Genomic DNA, 20,647 nt, shown 5'->3' with positions numbered 1-20,647 from the left:
TTTTAGAAAGGACCCAGTGGCATTGTTTCTCAAACTCTTCCTTGATAGGGTCAGGCAGAGACTTCATATCTCTTATGTGAACAGGCATCCATCTTGAATAGTTCACATGGTCCAGGGCAAAAAACAAAGGTGTCAGCTGCTCCAAGACATCTACATACAAAGGAAAGTTCTTTTCTCTGTGAGCCCTGATGAAGATGAGAATAAGGGTTTCGTGTCTCAGGATAAGGTCCCAGTACATAAAGGTGGGACTCTTCTTCAGCATGTCATTCCTCCAAGCTTCTGCAGATTGATTGTCTTTAGGTCTCTCGGAGAGCAGGAAAGCCTTTCTTTGAAGGTTATGGAGAGTAAGGAGGGTGATTTGATGGGCATGCCTGGTTCGTGTGAGATGTGACACCTTCAGAAATGAGTCGGCTATGCCAGTGAAAGCCACATCTGCCTCTGTAAGGGCGGTAGTCCAGCCAGAACTTTCCAGAATATCTCCAAGTGTGTTCCACAGTGCCATTTCTGTGTGTAAACCACCTAACATAACAACATGCACTTTTCCCCCATGAGTATCAGGCCATTTCCACTGTACAAACTTTGCCAGGGCAAATAGAGGCTGATCAAAGGTAGTGACTGGAATTTGTCCTGGGTTGAGATACTCAATCGCTTGTCTCTGGACATCCATGCCGTGCTTTATCATTGCGGCGGTGGAAGACTTTTCGTAGAACATAGGCAGTAGTGAACACACAGCTGGAGGGTCTTCTATGGGAGGTTGCTGCGAAGCATGATAGGCAGCCCAGACGATGGCATCTTCATTGGTGACATCCTCCTCTAACAGTGCTAGTGCATGTTCGACCCAACTATTTTCCTGGATATGTGCCTCATTTAAGCAGGTCTTGGTTGGCTCTGTGTTACTCTCAGGTACTTCAATTGCAGCGGTTGTTAAAGCTACAGCAGGGACAAAAGCATAACTGACCGGGAGAGACTGCTGTGTTGCACCAGAAGGGGGTATCATAGTAGGTGGTCTGCTCTCACCAGGATCAGTTTGTGTTGGAAACTGAAAGAGACTAATTCCAGTCCCATGAAAGGAGTCATGTGAAGTGGTTGAGCTAGGGTTATGGTCTAGGTTGTCTAGGGCACCAACAGTAAACAACCCTTTCCGGAGAAAAGCAGGGCATACAACGCCGTCTTCTTCAAATCGCTCACATACAGATGTGGCAATACAGTCCTCAAGGTCCATAACCCTGTCATATGAAATGCTGATACCCATCTGATACAATTGCTGGATGAGTTTCTTGCTTCTTGTCAGTCCATGAATATTGAGACCAATGTAAATGGGGAGAGGTGGCTCACGCTCCAGAGTATGTCTTGTTTCAACAGCTGATTCAGATGGAGTTTTCTTCTTTGTGTTGTAGAGAATGGTCTGTCCTATAGTGAGGCAAGCCTGTGATTCACATCTGTCTTGATCTTTCAAGTTAAGGCCATTAAGTATAAAGGAGACAAGTGATTTGAGCCTTGGGGGCATTGAATTTTCTTGACATTGTGTTGGGAAACAGCCAGTGAATTTGAAGCATTGATGGTTGAAAATGTCTTTGCGGATTATCGTTGCAGCTTTTGCTAGAATCTCAGCGTCTTCTGAGAAATCCCGTTTTTTCAAAGCTTCCTTCAACATATTTCGCATTCCTTCTTTGAAAACAATAACCGTGTTTCTACCATCGTTCTGTTCCTGTGCCTCTGGGAAGTGTTCCAGCAGTTGACGCTTCAGCCTAGTCTTGTTGACTTCTTTGTGGATACCCATGTCCTGAAGACGATTCACATAGAGTGAATGAATCTCTGAAAGCTTAAAGAGGAAAGTCCCAGAGTCTACAGCTATCTCAATGTAGCTTGTCAGCTCTACAAACACTCTAGACTCATTCACTTTTTCATTTACATTTGGTGATTCCCGACTCAACTTTCTGACGAGACTGCGGTAACGATTTCGCAGATGGGTCAGGCATTTTAAAAGATACTTTGCTTCCATCGCAATCAAATCTCCTCCAACAATTCGAGCAAGAAGCTGTGTGTCATGTAGCTCTGTGATCATACATCGTATATTGGTATCAGCATCATATGTTAAAACTTGAGAGAGCTCACCGTCCTCATGTCCTTTGTCACAGAAGATGCACTTTGCTGTGTTTATCGTTTGGCGCTTACTTGATCTCCTTTGAGACTCGACAGTGTTGGGGACACCCCTTTTCTTTGCTTGCGTCCTTGTCAACTTGGAATTGTTATATTTCAAATGGCAAGATTTATGCCAAGATGCATGGTGGGTTACAAAATCTGCAGCAGTAACATCACTGCCAAAGTAGATGTTAGTTGGAAGTGCATCAATGTCTCTGAACTGTTCTACATTTGTCAAAAATGATGTATAAGCATCTGTCATGTCACGACTTGCTGTAGGATTCTGCAAAGGGCATTTCAAAGGTTCAGATGTGTGTTGCTGACAAATGATACAACAATTCCAATCTAGATCCATCTTGTATACGGGCTCGTCTCTCTTGGCACGATGTCTGAATCCAATCCGTACCAGCAGTTTCCTTGGCTTTCAATCGGTGCTCTGAAATTGAGAAAAAAGTATATATTATTCACATTAAAATAATATCAATATAAATAACTTAAGTTGAGTTTGGCAAAAATATAAATTTTTTTTATCGTATGACCATCGTATGACCGCTAAAAACCAAGGAAATTGCTATTTCAGCATAAATGGCGGCCATTTTGGATTTTTATGTTTTACTTTAATATTTCAGGAGGGTGACCGAACATGTTGAGGACATGGTTCTGATATTTAAGTAATATTTTGATACAATTTGGCTTTCCTCTAACAACTACAACCCAAGAAAATTGGTATTTTATCATGAACGGCAGCCATCTTGGATTTGTTTGTGTTACCATGGTTACGTACATATTTCGAGAGGGCTCCTCGGCTAAAATCAACTGATATACCCTAAGGAAGCCTCACACCAAAAATGGCGCTTTTGTCCGCCCGGTAACGGTAATCTTGAAAATTGACCCCAAGCCACCCCGCTATAAGGGAGCTTGTTTTTCCATCAGAAAAGAAAGTGCATGGCACTCGAGAGGAAGTTGCTTGCACGTCGCTAATCTTCCGATATTTTGTCTGATGGAGTGCTATCTTTTGAATGACATCGAAACCTTCGTGTCTATCCGAGTGGATCGTGCGACATGTCGTCGTTTGGTACATGCCATGCTCACACGCTGACGCTCGGTCTTCTCTTGGGTCTCCATTGTGGTTCTTATTTTGCCGTATCGAACGAAAGCAAAGGGAACCGAGTCTGTCGTTAAATAGTATCTTGATTAATAATAAAGTAGCCTGTTGAACTTCTTCTTTGATATGTAGCGCATGGTCACGGGTGGAGACGTTGCTACACAAGTGGCCGTGCCTCTGATGCGATGCCTCCCGGGAGTTATGGCAGGAACTTTTCGAATCCGTTTAGGATGCCGGTGATAACTCGCACGATCTTCATCAAATACATCGTTGGGTCTTTAACGTCCACCAGATAATGCCGGCAGATGGGACACCCAGCTTAAGGATGGCGTGCATCCGATGGACGGCACACCTGGCAAAGCAGCATCCTACCTGTGAAGCACCAATTTGACATTTTGTATTTGAGTCAAACCCAGACTGTAGACCTGTCAGAGGTAAGTGCTCTACCTGTGCAGTGTGCACCATCCTGTCAGTACATTCTGTTGATGAATGCAGCATTTTATATTGTAGGGAAAAACGTTGTATTAGAAAAAACGTTGCAGTAGAAAAAACGTTGTAGTAGAAAAAACGTTGTAGTAGAAAAACGTTGTAGTAGAAAAAACGTTGTAGTAGAAAAAACGTGTAGTAGAAAAAACGTGTAGTAGAAAAAACGTTGTCGTAGAAAAAACGTTGTAGTAGAAAAAACGTTGTTTTAGAAAAAACGTTGTAGTAGAAAGACGTTATAGTAGAAAAAACGTTCTAGAAAAAAACGTAGAAAAACGTTATAGTAGAAAAAACGTGTAGTAGAAAAAACTTGTAGTAGAAAAAACGTTGTTGTAGAAAAAACGTTGTAGAAAAAACGTTGTAGTAGTAAAGCGCGGCGTTACGCGCGCTGCTTGTGAGCAAGGAGGAAGCGGACAAGCGGTAACATATAAACGTCTTTATTGTAAGACTACACTGTAACACTGAAATGCTCCGGGCTGGTCGCCCGGTGTATATCATGAGGCCACGCCTACCCCTCGGGCGTGGCCACCGCCCACTTGGTGCGTGGAATGATGTCACCACGCCAGTGGGCTTTTGTGTCCGCCACACGCGCCCCCCCAGAATTCCCGCGCACCTGGAGGGCCAGTTTGCGGGGCAGACGAATGACCCGGCCGAAGCGCCCCCTGGCGATCGGCGGCGTCCGGGGTGCAGGGATGCCAGGTGGGATGCCCCTGGCTGCCCCTGGGATGGGTGCAGGACCGGGGGGCGGCGTGGCGGCGGGGCTGGGCGGTGCCGGGGGTCCGCCCGCAGGAGGGCGGCCCCGACGTGGGGGTCGGGCCACTGGCGGTGGATGGTCCACATCGAGGTGGGCCGGCTTGAGGCGGTCTACCGAAACGCGGTCAGGAGTACCGCCGATGTCCAGGGTGAAGTGCTTCGCCCCGGTCTCCAGCACGCGGAAAGGCCCGTCGTACGGGGGCCGCAGTGGTGTCCGATGGGCATCGTGGCGGACGAAGACGTACTCCGCCGTGCGAAGCTCCGGGGCGACTTGCGTCGGTGGGTGCCCGTGGCATGCCGTTGGCACCGGGGCGAACCTCTGGGCGGTCTCTTGCAGAGCGGAGCGCTGCTGTGCCGCGGACCATGGTGCTGTGGAGTCGGGGAGGAACTCGCCCGGCACCCGCAGCGGTTGCCCGAAGACCAACTCCGCCGCGGATGCGCGCAGGTCCTCCTTGGGCGCCGTCCGGAGGCCCAGCAGGACCCAGGGGAGCCTGTCGACCCAGCCGCCGTCACGGAGGGTGGCCCGGAGCGCGGCCTTCAATGAGCGGTGAAATCGCTCACACAGGCCGTTAGCCTGGGGGTGGTAGGCCGTGGTTCGGTGCAGCCGGACCCCGAGCCCCTGCGCAACCGCCCCCCAGAGCTCCGAGGTGAACTGGGGGCCGCGGTCGGATGAGATGTCTGAGGGGGCGCCGAACCGGGCGACCCAGGTGGCGATGAAAGCCTGCGCGACATCGGCCGCCGTTGTCGACGCCAAGGGCACGGCCTCCGGCCACCGGGTGGTGCGGTCCACCATGGTGAGGACGTAGGTGAAACCCCGCGAGGGGGGCAGAGGTCCCACCAGGTCCACGTGGACGTGGTCAAACCGGCGTTCCGGCACCGTGAACGGGGCCAACGGGGCCTGGGTGTGCCGGTGCACCTTGGCGCGCTGGCACGCGAGGCACGTCCTGGCCCAGCCGCGGACGGCCTTCCGGAGGCCATGCCAGACGAACTTGTCGGCGATCAGCCTTTGGGAGGCCCTCGCGCCCGGGTGGGACAGGCCGTGGATGGCGTCAAACACCTGGTGCTGCCAGCCCGCGGGCACGATGGGGCGAGGACGCCCGAGGGAGACGTCGCACAAGAGGGCCACGCCCGCGCCGTCGAACGGCACCTCGGTGACGCGGAGGCCCGTGACGGCGGTCCGCAAGGCCTGGACGTCGGGGTCAGCGGCCTGGTCCGCTGCCATCCGGGCATAGTCGATGCCGAGGTGGACTGCGTGGGCGACGGCCCGGGAAAGGCAATCCGCCACCGGGTTGTCCTTCCCCGCGACGTGCTGGATGTCCGTCGTGTACTCGGACACGGCCGAGAGGTGACGCTGCTGCCGGGCCGACCACGGCTCGGTGACCTTGCCCATCGCGAAGATCAGCGGCTTGTGGTCGACGAAGGCAGTGAACGCCCGGCCCTCGAGCAGATGGCGGAAGTGCCTGACCGCCAAGTGAAGTCCGAGCAACTCGCGGTCGAAGGTACTGTAACGGCGTTCGGGCGGGCGAAGCTGCCGGCTAAAGAACGCCAGCGGTTGCCAAGCTCCACGCACCCATTGCTCGTGCACCGCGCCCACCGCGTAGTCCGAGGCATCGGTGGTGAGGGCGATCGGTGCATCGGGCGCCGGGTGCGCGAGCATGGTGGCGTTAGCCAAGGCGAGCTTCGCGCCCGTGAACGCCGTGTCCATCTGCTCGGTCCAGGTAACGTCGCCTTTGCCCGGCTTACCTCGGAGAGCTTCGTGCAGGGGGCGCAGGAGCTGGGCGATACGGGGCAGGAACCGATGGTAAAAGTTCACCATGCCCAGGAACTCCTGCAGCCCTCTGATCGTGCGGGGGCGCGGAAACCCCTTCACCGCCTCCACCTTGGCCGGCAGGGGGACGGCTCCGTGCCTGGTGACACGGTGCCCCAGAAAATCGATTGTGGCGGCGCCGAACCGGCACTTTGCGGGGTTCACAATCAGGCCATGCTGGCCCAGGCGTTCGAAGAGCGTGCGGAGGTGGCGTAGGTGCTCTTCGCGGGACGCGCTGGCGACGAGGATGTCGTCCAGGTAGACGTAGACAAAATCCAAGTCGCGCAGGACGCTGTCCATCAGTCGCTGGAACGCCTGAGCCGCATTCTTCAGACCGAAGGGCATGCGCAGGAACTCGAAGAGTCCGAATGGCGTGATGACCGCCGTCTTCGGGACGTCCTCCGGCCTGACGGGGACCTGATGGTAGCCGCGTATGAGGTCCACCTTCGAGAAGAAGGACCTGCCCGCCAAACGGGCGGAAAAGTCCTGAATGTGGGGGACGGGGTAGCGGTCGGGAGTCGTGGCGTCATTGAGACGGCGATAGTCCCCGCACGGTCGCCATCCCCCGCCGGGCTTCGGCACGATGTGCAGCGGCGACGCCCAAGCGCTCTCTGAGCGCCGAACGATGCCGAGTCGCTCCAGGGTAGTGAACGCCGCTTTTGCCACCGCCAGCTTCGTCGGCTCGAGGCGGCGTGCCCGGGCGTAGACCGGTGGCCCGACGGTGGGGATGTGATGGGCCACCCCATGCTTGACGGCCCCCGCCGAGAAGGTGGGCCGCGTGAGGGCCGGGAAGCCGGCGAGGAGGTGGGTGAATGCGTCCGCTGCCGGAAGCGTACAGACCAACGTGGCCGGAACCGAATCGTTCGGCAAGCCGCTTGGCAAGCCGCTCGTTGAGCTGGGCAACGCACAAGCGAGCGAGCTGAACGTCTCGGCCTGGACAAGCCATCTGCGCTTGACTTCGACCAGGAGCCCATTAGCGCACAGGAAGTCCGCGCCAAGCAGTGCCATGGGCACGTCGGCGGTGACGAACGTCCATCGGAAAACCTGCCCTCCAAACCGCAGAGAGAGGCAGCGTTTTCCGTACGTACGGATGGGCGTCCCGTTCACGGCAAGCAGCGCGGGGCCCCCACCCGCGGCGTGCTTGTCTGACGTGCTGGCGGGAATGACACTCACCTGCGCTCCCGTGTCGCACAGGTAACGGCGCCCGAAGAAGGTGTCCGTTATGAACAGCAGGCTGCTCGAACGGCCGGCGCTCATCGCCACTATTGAGCGCCGTCCCCGGGCGTTTCCCGACCCGTTGAAGGAGCACGGCGGATGACACCGCCGAGCTTCGTGGCCGAACTTGGCGTGGAACCAGCACCAGGTGGTGGAGCTGGAGGAGCGCGGCTGGCTCCGCCCGGCCGGTGGAGTTGGCGGGTTTCCCCGCGGTGGCGGTTTTCGCCGCGGCGGTGGGCGGGGCGTGGCGGCGTTCACGAGGTGCGTATCAGCATGCTGCTGAACATCAGCGCGCTGTAGAAGCTGATGCTGTGGAACATGCTGCTGAACATCAGCGTCGAGGGCCGTGACGGCCACGCCGACGCTCGCCCGCGTGTCCGAAGCGGCGAAGTACCTGTCCGCCTTGGCGGCCAATGCTCGGGGTTCCGTTAGCTCGGTCCCGGCCAACGCGAGGCGAACCTGCGCTGGAAGTTGGTGCCGGAAAAGCGCCCGGAATAGCGAACCGGGGGCTTCGTCGCCCAACAGTGACAGCATATGGTCCATTCGGACCGACGGGCGCGTCTCACCGAGCTCGGGGAGATCCAGGAGGCGATCGGCCCGTGCGTCGTCCGTGAGGCCGAACGTGGCTAGGAGTAGCCGCTTGAGTGCCTCGTACTTGTGGCCGTCCGGTGGGTGGCGAAGGACGGACACAACTCGAGCGGCCGTGCCGGGCCCGAGGGAGGCGACGACATGGCAGTAGCGCAGGTCGTCGTTGGTGAGGCGCCGAAGCTGAAATTGGGCTTCGGCTTGAACGAACCAGACTTCGGCCTGGGCCTCCCAAAATTCGGGAAGTTTAATCGCCATTGCCTTGTCGTTGGCCATTGCAATGGCGTCGTGTTCGGAAGGATCGCTACGGCAGATCCAACGTCGAGGGTCACCAGTAAAGCGCGGCGTTACGCGCGCTGCTTGTGAGCAAGGAGGAAGCGGACAAGCGGTAACATATAAACGTCTTTATTGTAAGACTACACTGTAACACTGAAATGCTCCGGGCTGGTCGCCCGGTGTATATCATGAGGCCACGCCTACCCCTCGGGCGTGGCCACCGCCCACTTGGTGCGTGGAATGATGTCACCACGCCAGTGGGCTTTTGTGTCCGCCACAGTAGAATAAACGTTTTAGAAAAAACGTTGCAGTAGAAAAAACGTTGTAGTAGGACAAATGTAGAAAAAACGTTGTAGTAGAAACGTTTTAGAAAAAACGTTGTAGAAAAAACATTGTAGGAGAAAAAACGTTGTAGTAGAAAAAATGTGTAGTAGAAAAAAACATAGTAGAAAAAACGTTTTTTTAGAAAAAAACGTTGTAGTAGAAAAACGTTGTAGTAGAAAAACATAGTAGAAAAACATTGTAGTAGAAAAAACATTGTAGTAGAAAAAACCGTTGCCGAGTCTGATCCACCTTCTCCATTCAGCATGTCTCCGAGGTAGCAAAATGTTTTCACACCTTCCAGCTTCATGCCGTCTCCAAGATCCAACTCAACATTTCCTCCATCTGCAGCTCCCTCTGTGCACACCTTACATTTGAATGTAGCTGCCACACTGGTTAATGACCCTCTCAGCCCACTGCATTTTTGATGAACCCACTCAGCGCACATTGTACATTGAATGGAGTTCACTCCGACACCCTTCCTGCACACAGCACATGGCCACTTCCCAGTTCTTTCCACCTCACCACATGCTTTACCACTTGCCATCACCTTCGTCTTTCCGATATTCACCTTCAGACCTTTTGTCTCCATACATTCCTTCCACTTGTTCATCTTTTCCTTCAGTCCATCCATACTTTCCGCAATCAACACCAGATCATCTGCATACAACAACTCCCACGGTAAACCCTCCTTTACGTTCTGAGCCAGCACCTCCATCACAGCTACAAATAGTAGTGGACTTAGTACCGACCCCTGATGCACTCCCACCTTCACCTCAAACTCACCACTGTTCCCGTCCTTCGTCCTTACAACTGTGCGCGCTCTTTTGTACATTGCCATCACTACTCTGATCAACCATTCCTCCACTCCTAACTTCCTCAATGCCCATGTCAATACTTCGTGTGGAACCCTATCGAATGCTTTCTCCAGATCAACAAACCCAAGAAATAACTTCTTCCTCCTCTCCATGTACTTCTCCTGCAACTGCCTCACAATAGAGAACGCGTCTGTCGTTCCTCTTCCTGGCATAAATCCAAACTGCATTTCGTCAATCTTCACCTTCTTCCTTATCCTCCTCTCCAACACCCTTTCCAATATCTTCATTCCATGCTCCAATAACTTTATCGCTCGTTACGAGCCACACTCCAGAGGGTCACCTTTCCCCTTGTGTAGAGGGATGAGGGTACTCAGTTCCCAAGCCACTGGAATGCGGCCTTCTTTCACCACCAGATTACAGATCTCTGTCATTCTCTTCACACCCCAACTTCCTTCTGCCTTCAACATATCTCCCACAACTTACATTCGGCCCTTGCCGAATCGGCCCTTGCGCTTTTCTACTCTTCATTGCTTTTATCGCTTCCTCAACTTCCTTCTCAGTTATCTTCTCTGCCGGTCCGAAAACTGGGTTACTCTCTATGTTGCCATCCCATTCATTCTCTGTATTCAACAGCATTTCCATATATCTTTTCCATCTTCCTTTAATTCCATCTGGGTCCACAACGATTTGTCCCACTTCATCCTTCAAGCAACTCACCCCCATCACATCACACCTCTCTTTCACTATCTGCTTTGCAATCCTGAATACTGCTCTCTGATCCTCTTCCGAATCCAAGCGTTCTCCGAACATTTTCCTGCATGCCTCCTGCGCCTTTGCTACCTCTTTCTTTGCAGCCTTCTTGGCTGCCTTATAACTTTCATGCTCTGCTTTTTCTGCTCCCGTACCCTTCGCCTTCTGCCACTCCTTGAACTTCTTCCTCTTCTCATCAATCCTCTTTCCAACTTCATCATCCCACCACCATGTTTCCGAGTGCCTCGGTGGTCCTTTTGTCCATCCACATACCTCACCAACGGCTTCTGTTACGGATTCGTCACTTCCGTTGTTGTGGTTTTCATCCACTGTAAACATTTTTGATTCCATGTACTATTATTGTTTTCAAAAGGTTTATTGTTTATGAACTGTTTTCAAAAGGTGAAAAAGTTAGAGTTAAAAGAAACCGGAAACCGGATCGGGAACCGGACGACGACGAAGAGGAAGAGGAGGTGAAAGACGGCGGAGCGAGTGAGTCGGAGAAGAAAGCCGAGTTGCTTTGAGGTCTGAGCGAACGTTGGCGAGCAAGAGTCACGAGTGAACTTTGGGTTTCCCAGGAAAGGGATTCCTGCGACAGAGTTGTTATCGCTGTGACAGATAAACCTGCGTGTCAGGTTTTTGGCGGTGGATTCCGAGGAGAATCATCGTCAGGCCGTTGCGCCTCGAACGGGCCGTCGGCCATTTTGACTCACGCGCTTTGCTCATCGCGCAATGTCTTTGCTTCGCTTCAGCCATTTTCACCGCATTCAGACGTATCTGGTGTGTGTGTGTGCAACGTGGCTTTTGAAGGTTAATTTGCGGTTCGCCGACTGTGAGCCGTGGAACGTCCATACCCAAGGGTGTTTTTTCCCAGTCGCCTGGAGGGCGGCTTTAGATTTCCCAGTCGCCTGGAGGGCGCCTTTGCGCAGCTTTGGCAGCAGGACTGTAACTGCCAACCCAACGGGATTCTGGTCTCGATTGGACATTGATCTGACGATCGCTGGAGCGGATCGACTTTGGCTTGAAGCCGGAAGCAACTTTGGCTTGAAGCCGGGATTAGAGACATTGGGAATCTTCTTCTTTTCGATCACTTGGAGCACAGTGAGTTATATTGTACGAACGTGATGGTGCCATCATAGGATATATATTGATTGTACTTTTGATTGCTATTATTGTTGTACTGTTATTCTTGTGTGATCTTAATACAATATTTGTTTGTTGGTAACAATTGTTGTGGCTTCACCATTGATCTTTGACATACAGAATAACGCATTTTTCTGCCGTGACCCCTCTCGGGGCTCGGAGGTACACCGTGACCAGGCTGTTGGGGAGGAGCACGAAACACTCCCAACAGACTATATTTCATTGACATCCAACCACTTTCAAGCTCAACCACATCATCCTCGACCCAACTCAGCCTCTCTTTTAATGCCTCCCTCACTGTCACCTCTTTCAACCTCCACACCTTCATTCTCGGTTGGTACTTCAACCGCCGAGCTCTCCTCGCACCTTTCACCCTTATGTCGCAGACAACCAAGTGTTGCTTGAAACAGCCTCCTCCCCCGGGATCACCCTTGTGTCCCGGAGGTGCCTCCTATCTCGCCTACGCACCATCAGGTCGTCAACGGTTGTCGTCGACCCACCTGACGTGTATGTAACAAGCTTATTATCCTCTTTCTGGAACTGAGTATTACAAATCAGCTCCATCAGCAAACTCCCAAATCCTTTCACCTTCTCCATTTCTCACACCATATCCGTAACTCCCATGAACTCCCTCAAAACTCCCATGAACTCCCAAACTCCCATACTCCTTCCCACATGTCCATTTAGGTCTCCTCCTACCACAACAACTTCCTCATCTTTCACGTTTTCCATCAGCTTCTCTATCGCACACTAGAACTTGTCCTTCTCTTCATCGATCCGACCAACCTGCGGAGCATATCCAGAGATGACGTTCACCAAGAGCTTTCCAATCATCATTTTCACCATCATCAACCTATCACTCACTCTGGTCACACTCACCACATTGTCTACAAACTCCTCAGAAAACAGGACACCAACACCATTCACGCCCTCCGGGCACCCTTACCACACAAACTTGTATTTCTGTCCCTGCCTACCCTTCACCATTCTCACACCACTTCCCTACCATCTCGTCTATTGCACACAACATATGTCCACTCTTCTTCTGATCAATATTTCCACCACTTCTCCTGATCTCCCTGTCATTGTCCCTACATTCCATGTCCCAAACCTCAGAAACCGATCTCCACTTCGGGCTGTAACCTGCCAATATGTAGTTGTAATTGTCATGGTTCTCTTTTTGAGGCAATGTTTTCATGGCCGGATGCCCTTCCTGACGCCAACCCTCTTAGTCGCCTCTTACGATACGCAGGGATACGGTGTATCTATTCTAAACCAGGGTACACAATGTACACAATGTACACAATTCTAAACCAGCATGCTCAATGGCGAGTATCAATAATCCACAACAGCAACAACTCTGATAGGGATCATGTTGAACACATATTACATGAAAGATGATGGCAGATGGACACTGTATATGGAACTTAATCCTTGGGTACCATGAGCAGTGTGCCATCGGGTTTCAGGGTGTTTATCTCTCGGTCGATTTACCGACAGGGCCGTGTTTTGGCAAAATTCTCCCCGCGTGCTCTACGAGTTTCCTGTAGGCCCGTCCAATGGCAGAACGATTCCTTTATTATGCCTCATTCATAAAACTATAATCTGAAAATATAAATAATTAAAGCAGATGTGTGAACCAACTTTCAGCAAAGCATTCTTGAAATGAGTTCCTCTCCAAGGAAATGTTCAAAACAAAGGATGTACCATATTGCATTTGTTTAAATCAATAAAAGGAGGTAGAAGGGGATTTTCTGGTTTCATCTCAACTCTCCCCTCCACCCATTCCCATCTTATTATCCATGCTCTGATCCCACTGCTTTCGTGCATACATTCCCTCATTAATATGATCTTCAAGCTTGTATTTAAGTTGTTTTCTTATCACATCGAAACACTTGATTAATTCATTGCTTCCGTGGCCTTTAACCGAACATCCTGCGGTTCACATCAATTGTCGAGGATCTCCCTGTTAACTCGAGATTGTGGTTTAGGGGTTCTTCCTGGTTTCCCATTTTTGTGGGGGATTCCTGGCATTGCGTTTGGCTCTGTTTGACAGGGTGGACACAGCCCATTTGTTTTACGAATGACCCTTCAGGCTGCATCCTAAGAACAGTGTGAAGGGCACAGTCCCTCCACACATCGACTTATTCACCTTTCATTTTGTAATGATTGTGGTGCATTTCTACCCCTCGTGTGAAGCGAAAAGCATGGTGAAGCAGTTGGTTCACTTTGTCTGTCTGTGTGTCTGTCTGTCTGTCTTCAAACATCGGTTTATGATCGAGGAACAATTTGATTTCAACTGAATATTTTATTTTGAAAACGAATCGGAACAAGAATCAGAAGACGTAGTTAATGTAGTTTAGCAGCACTTTGGCTCTGAATTTGGCAAATTGTACGGAATCTTGTCCTGATTGCACATGTACAGAGAGGAGTATGCTAATTGTTTTTACATCTGTTTGTTTGTCTGGAAGTGAGACAAAATTGAAAATCATAACAAACAGCAAAATTACTGTTTTTAGGGACGTCGTAAAGGACACAAACAACAGGCACAAAGAACTAATTTAACGTGCTAGATAGGGTGGTGTAAAAGGCGCTGCATCAACGGCGGTAAACTTCGTAATTTTTATTTTATTTTATTAAACCTTTAAAATCTTTATTTTATATCAATTGAATTATATCGTTGAACGCTAGAACACAAATCGGCTTTTTAACACTTTCAAAACCCTTCCATTTGTCATTACTTGGACAAAATATTATGCCCTTTTATGGCATCTCGACCAATCAAATTTACCTCTCGCTCTCTCGGCGTTGGGGACTATCGAGATTCAGACAAAATGGCAGCTTGTAGGAAATATAGATCGTGCTCGGAAATGCAAAGCAAGAGTTAAAAAAAACTCTTCCCATGTCTTTTTTCTCAAGTCTGTGTGGGGTAAGGTGTTCTATGAACTCTCTAGTTAAATTATGCTCCTTACCTTTGTTAATTGAAACTTTTTCATTTACTTTTTTTTTCTTCTTCCAGAGATTGTGGAAGCCCAACCAGGTTCTGGGTGGATCAAAAATCCGAATCAAAAGTATTTGGTGTCGGCCCGGTTGAGCGTTCCAATTTGAGCCGATGGCTAGTGGTGTTCAGGTTGAAGTCCCATATCCCAAATGTAATTGACTATACTAACGTCTGTGTAATTAACATAAAAGTACATCGATGTCTACCGGTGTGTTGGCCTGCATGTGATACCTGTGTACAAACTCCTCCGCGAATCTTAGATCGGTGCCAAAAACAAAACTTTATTTTTAATCACAAGATGGAGATGTCAAAATCTTGTGCTTTTGTGTTGTGACCTCCTTCACCGAAGGTGGATGGAGGTTATGTTTTCACCCCTGTCTCTTTGTCTCTCTGTCTGTTTGTCTGTCTGTGTGTGAACAAGATATCTCACAAAGTTGTGGACGGATTCGGACGAAATTTGGCGGAGAGGTAGCGTATGTGACGAGGACAAAATGATTAGATTTTGGTGAAGATCTGAATATGGATTCGGATACGATAATTATTTAATTTTTAAGTGATTCTTCACCATTGAGGGATCGGGCCAAAAGCGATAAATAACATGATATTTAAAATAGTTATGGACGAGTGATGACAAAACTAGGTGGATGAGTTGGTTAGGTGACAAGAACAAGCCGATTAGATTTTGGTTCAGGTCTGAATCTAGATCCGGCCTATCATTGGGAAGCTCAAAACGTATACAGGTGAGCCTTTTGGAGGTATGCGCTCTACCGGGTGCCGTTCTAATTTTGTCTGTACCTGTTTCATCATTACCCAAGGAAGTTTCTTGGATCCTCTTTCATCCACTATATTCAATACGGGACTACAAGTCACTCGCAGCAAACTGTAAGAAAAGTTCTGCATTCGTAGAAAAGAGGTGAATTGCTGTGCATCGAATGTCTGTGAGCAAACCACAGTCCAACGAACGTGCCTGAGCTCGTTAATCTGGTTTGTTTGGCTCTTGTGAAATGGAACCTTCATGGTGTATATCGTGTGCCACGTAAACCTTTGATACTCCTCGCCATTGCGTTTTCTCTCTTTGTACCTATTTTGTGCTACGTTTCTGTAACGTGCAGCTGCCTGGTTTGTTTGTTGTTATCGTGGTCTTGAGTTGTGACACTTGATAGTCGCCATTATCCCGTTTGTGTTTGTTCTGGGTAAAGAATTGAACATCTGCCCAAATGCCCCCTAGGAGAGCTCCTCTGCGATGTTGTGAAACTCCCTGATCCTGGGCACTTGGCACCACCTGTACTCGGCTGCCAGGCCTGGGAAGCTTCTCCTCTCCCCACAGATCCCTCGGGTAGTGCACTTGTTCCAGCTTTTGTGGAGCTTCTGGCTACCACAGTATTTTTTTATACCTTAGGGAAAAGGCATCTTGGAATGCTTTGGTGTTTTTACATTGATGTGACTTTGATCTTCAAAAATACAGCGAAGCCCACTCTATGAAACTAGTGGAATACTAGGCCTCATGAGAGTGTCATTTTGTCGGTGGCAAATCTGACGATGGATTTGTCAACTGAGAAGAGAATGTTAACTGGCGTGGAAAGTGAGGAGCGACTGGCATTTCGATCATTTGCTCATCTTAGCAAAAGGATATTTTGCTCAGACAAAGGGCGAAGGCTCAACGTTAACTTGATTATGCTTCTGTTCACCAAAACCACCCACTGTCTAGAACCACCCACTGTCCAAAAGCACCCACTGTCCTGAACCACCCACTGTCCTGAACCACCCACTGTCCAGAACCACCCACTGTCCTGAACCACCCACTGTCCAGAACCACCCACTGTCCTGAACCACCCACTGTCCAGAACCACCCACTGTCCTGAACCACCCACTGTCCAGAACCACCCACTGTCCAGAACCACCCACTGTCCAGAACCACCCACTGTCCTGAAACACCCACTGTCCTGAACCGCCCACTGTCCAGAACCGCCCACTGTCCTGAATCACCCACTGTCCTGAACCACCCACTGTCCAGAACCACCCACTGTCCAGAACCACCCACTGTCCAGAACCACCCACTGTCCAGAACCACCCACTGTCCGGAACCACCCACTGTCCGGAACCGCCCACTGTCCAGAACCGCCCACTGTCCTGAACCACCCACTGTCCTGAACCACCCACTGTCCTGAACCGCCCACTGTCCAGAACCACCCACTGTCCAGAACCGCCCACTGTCCTGAAGCACCCACTGTCCTGAACCACCCACTGTCCTGAACCGCCCACTGTCCAGAACCGCCCACTGTCCAGAACCGCCCACTGTCCTGAACCGCCCACTGTCCTGAACCGCCCACTGTCCTGAACCGCCCACTGTCCTGAACCACCCACTGTCCTGAACCACCCACTGTCCAGAACCACCCACTGTCCAGAACCGCCCACTGTCCTGAACCACCCACTGTCCTGAACAGCCCACTGTCCTGAACCACCCAGTGTCCTGAAGTGCCTTAACGCCGAACCACCAGTGTTGTGCATGCATATGAGCGTTTGTGTGTTTCAATAGTTGTATTTATTCTTGCCCCGAAGGAGATGCAAAAGTACTACATTTCCCGTGTGTGTGTGTGTGTGTGTGTGTGTGTGTGTGTGTGTGTGTGTGTGTGTCTGTGTGTGCGTGTCTGTGTGTGCGTGTCTGTGTGTGCGTGTCTGTGTGTGCGTGTCTGTGTGCGCGTGTCTGTGTGCGCGTGTCTGTGTGCGCGTGTCTGTGTGCGCGTGTCTGTGTGCGCGTGTCTGTCTGTGTATGTCTGTGTGTGTTTGGCTGCTTGGCTGTGTCTGCATCTATATATTTTCACTTTAAAATGATTTTCTCTGCAACCGCATGTCCAATCGATGCAAAACTTTAAACTTCGGAGGGATTCCCCATGGAGAATATTTCATTGCCAACTCTGATGTCGTAGGTCACATGGTATGGCAGCCATATCGGATTAAAGGAAAACATTTGAATATCATTTTCTCCAAAAAAAATGAAAATTGAAACTTGGGATATCATGGCATATTCACTCAATGAAAATGGCATAGTGTCGTTGTGATAGTGGCATAGTGGCATGGCATATTCACTCAATGAAAAATGGCATAATGTCGTAGTGATAGTGGCATAGTATAGTCGCTTATTGAAAAAAATTGAAACTTGGCATATGTCGTCAACTTCCCATGGGGTATACAGGGTGATAATGATGACGTCATTGGTGAAGTGGTATTGCAGCCATAATTGGTTGAATTATAATCTTTATCTGAAAAAATCTGAAACTTCATATATCTGATCTATGACACGATGTGCGTTAGTGCCGTTGTTGTTGACGATTTGTTTTCCCACCACCAAACGTCTTTTTTGTGGATTGTATTTCCAATAGTATGCATTTCTTTGTCAATGTCCTTTATGATTGTTCACTGTGTGATGCAGGCTGCCATACAGGGAGCAAACTGCCACACAAAGGCCACACAATGCCAGCTCTCCTGCATTGTCTTTCATTGTTAATTAAGACAAGGTATATTTAAGGTCATCGGTGAATACCAATGAATACCAATGATCCATTCCTGATGATCCTTTATTGAGGAATGAATAGGATTTACATTTTTCACAGTTTGAAGTGTTAAAGACAAGTTTTGTTACTACCAATGATATTGTGCCACACTTGCCTTGTCATTATACAACTAAGCATTGTGTTGGCTTAACGGTTATGGTGGCTGGCCTAAGATCTTATATGGTCTTGAGTTTGAGCCCCTGTCAGGCCGTTGAAATAACACCAGGTGGGTTGACGGACCTTGCCATCCTTCCGACGTCTGCAAAATAAGTACCAGCTTACTGGTAACAGGGGCACCAGCTTACAGCCATGCTTACAGAAAATTATGCAACCGGCATCCACAGGCTACATACGAAATAACAACAACAACCACTCAACCACAATGGTGAAATTATACCTCCAGCTTGCTTGCTGTAGTGTTTGTAAGGAAGCAAATTTGTAATTTGGTTTCAGCAGTTGCTTTATTCAATACCTAACACCCATTTTTCCCCATTCATTGTATATTTCTTGCAGCTCTGATCAAATACGTCCAGCCGGTGTTTGTCTCACGCGATGACCCTAATTCACGAAGAGACACGGTGGCAGAAATCAAGCTCCGTGCAGGCACAAAAGGCGACTGGCCTACGGTATGGTCCGAGTAACCTTTCATTAATGTCAATGGTGCCTTTGTAAATCTAATTTGAAATATCATTCTATGGTATAGATGGCGGCATTTTGAATCCTGGAACGTTTCGATTATATTGGGTGTCATGTTTGTCAATGTCCCAAGGGATTGCCACGGCAGGAATTGCCATCTTGTTGAAGCCTGTGCAGGCAGGTGGTGACAATCGTGGAATAATTGTTCTGTTTATTTATTTACTTAGTGCCTCCACCACCAAAAGTGGACTGAGGTTATGTTTTCACCTCTGTCTGTTTGGCTGTATGTCGGTCTGTCTGGAAGGTGGGTATTTCAAAAACTTATGGACAGATTCTGACAACTTTGTGGATGGGTTGGGTGTGTGACGAGGACGAATTGATTAGATTTTGTAAAGATCCAAAATCGGATTCGATAATTTTTAAAGTGATTCTTCACCGTTGAGAGATAGGGCCAAAAACAATATATCAGTAAAGCATCATATTTCAAAAAGTTACGGACGGTTTATCACAAAATTTTATGGATGAATTGGGTAGGTGACGAGAACAAACCGATTCGATTTTCGTTGAGGTCCGGATGAAGATCCAACCGATCGGTGTGATATGTGATATTGTAGCGGTTACCGGAAGCATGACACAATTACCTTGCACCGGCCGATGACGCAACCGGCGAGCGGTCACTTGTCCGGACTCGCCCGGGCGTGTCCAGACTTGCCTTTCCCGGGCGAACACTTGGCTTACCTATTTGCATACCACGCCCCGCCTAAGAGGCGTGGTTTTTGTGTGTTGAGCTTTACTTATAAATTGCCGCCCGTTTGATGGGCTGATTCAGTGCTTTTGAGTTCTTTCGAGTGAGCTGAAAATAAATAGCTCAGTGAAACTTCATTCCTGGCGTCGTTCATTTTGTCCGGTTTTATCGTGCGAGCATAGCTCCCACAATTGGTGACCCCTTTTCAAGAACATGGCGATGGAGTCATCTGTAGCTTTGAAGCTCCTGGGCTTTTGGGAATCGCACGCGGCCGTCTGGTTCGCCCAAGCGGATTCTCTCTTTGCCCTGTGGAACATCACGGAGGACACGATGCGTGACCACCATGTGGTCTCCGTGCTCAACGCCTCCACCGCGGCCCGGGTCCTGAGCTTCCTACAGAACCCGCCGAACGCCGACAATTACGGCGCGCTCAAAGGCCTACTCCTCGGTGCATTTGGACTCACGGAGACCGAACGCGCGCGACAACTACTCGACCTCCCGGAGCTGGGTGTGGCCCGTCCATCCGAGCGCATGGACCACATGCTGGCTCTACTCGGCGACCACAGCCCGGATTTCCTCTTCCGCGAGCTGTTCCTCCGACAGCTACCCGGGCAGGTACGGTTAGCTTTGGCTAACTCGCCCATCACGGACCCTCGCGCCCTGGCCAAGGAGGCCGACAAATTTTTCTCGGCCAGGCGACACGTCGGAGCGGCCGCCTGGAACCCTGGGCCGACCGAGGCAACGCCCGCGCTACAACCGACGCCACCACCGGCAGAGTCAGCGCCACTGGCGGCAGCGGCCGCCGCGACGCCCCATCGACCCAACCCGACGCGACCGCCGCGACGCCCCATCGACCCAACCCGACGCGACCGCTGGAGCCTCCACCAGAGCGGACCATGTGCTATTACCACGCCAGGTTCGGGCAGAAGGCCAGAACGTGCCGCCCACTATGCACTTTCGGCAGGTCGGGAAACGACCAGGCCGGCGCTCGCTGCCTGCCATGAGCGTCGGCCATTCAGGCACCTTCTGTTTATCACGGACACAGCGTCCGGGCGGCGTTTTTTGTGCGACACCGGTGCTCAGCTGAGCGTGATACCCGCGTCGGTGCAGGACAAACAGGCCGCGCTGTGTGGCCCCGCCTTTGTCGCCACAAACGGCTCCTCCATCCGCACCTTCGGTTCGCACAGCATCGCATTCTGCTTCGGGGGCCAGCGCTTCACGTGGGACTTCATCACGGCGAACGTGCCCATGGCCTCGCTGGGTGCAGATTTTCTTTGCGCGCATGGGCTTTTGGTCGACGTCAAACGGCGTCGGCT

General features: G+C 50.5%; 1 protein-coding gene across 6 annotated transcripts in view; it reads left to right on the top strand.

The window, feature by feature from the left end:
- The window catches only part of LOC137434835 (lysophosphatidylcholine acyltransferase 1), a 112,770-nt gene that overhangs the window by 40,098 nt on the left and 52,025 nt on the right, over positions 1–20,647 (top strand). For 3 of the 6 annotated variants that reach the window (XM_068127968.2, XM_068127971.2, XM_078785020.1), the window contains 2 exons: positions 15,628–15,735; positions 18,464–18,576. In XM_068127968.2, coding sequence (XP_067984069.2) covers positions 15,628–15,735; positions 18,464–18,576 — 221 coding nt within the window. The remainder of the gene's footprint in view (positions 1–15,627; positions 15,736–18,463; positions 18,577–20,647) is intronic. The other 3 variants (XM_068127969.2, XM_078785021.1, XM_078785022.1) reach the window with 1 other exon arrangement.

The sequence above is a fragment of the Myxine glutinosa genome, chromosome 9 (genome assembly GCF_964187855.1).
Source record: "Myxine glutinosa chromosome 9, kmMyxGlut1.1, whole genome shotgun sequence".
NCBI classification, from domain to species: Eukaryota; Metazoa; Chordata; class Myxini; order Myxiniformes; family Myxinidae; genus Myxine; species Myxine glutinosa.
The sequence above is the reverse complement of the archived record's forward strand: the minus strand, read 5'-3'. Positions and strand labels throughout refer to the sequence as shown.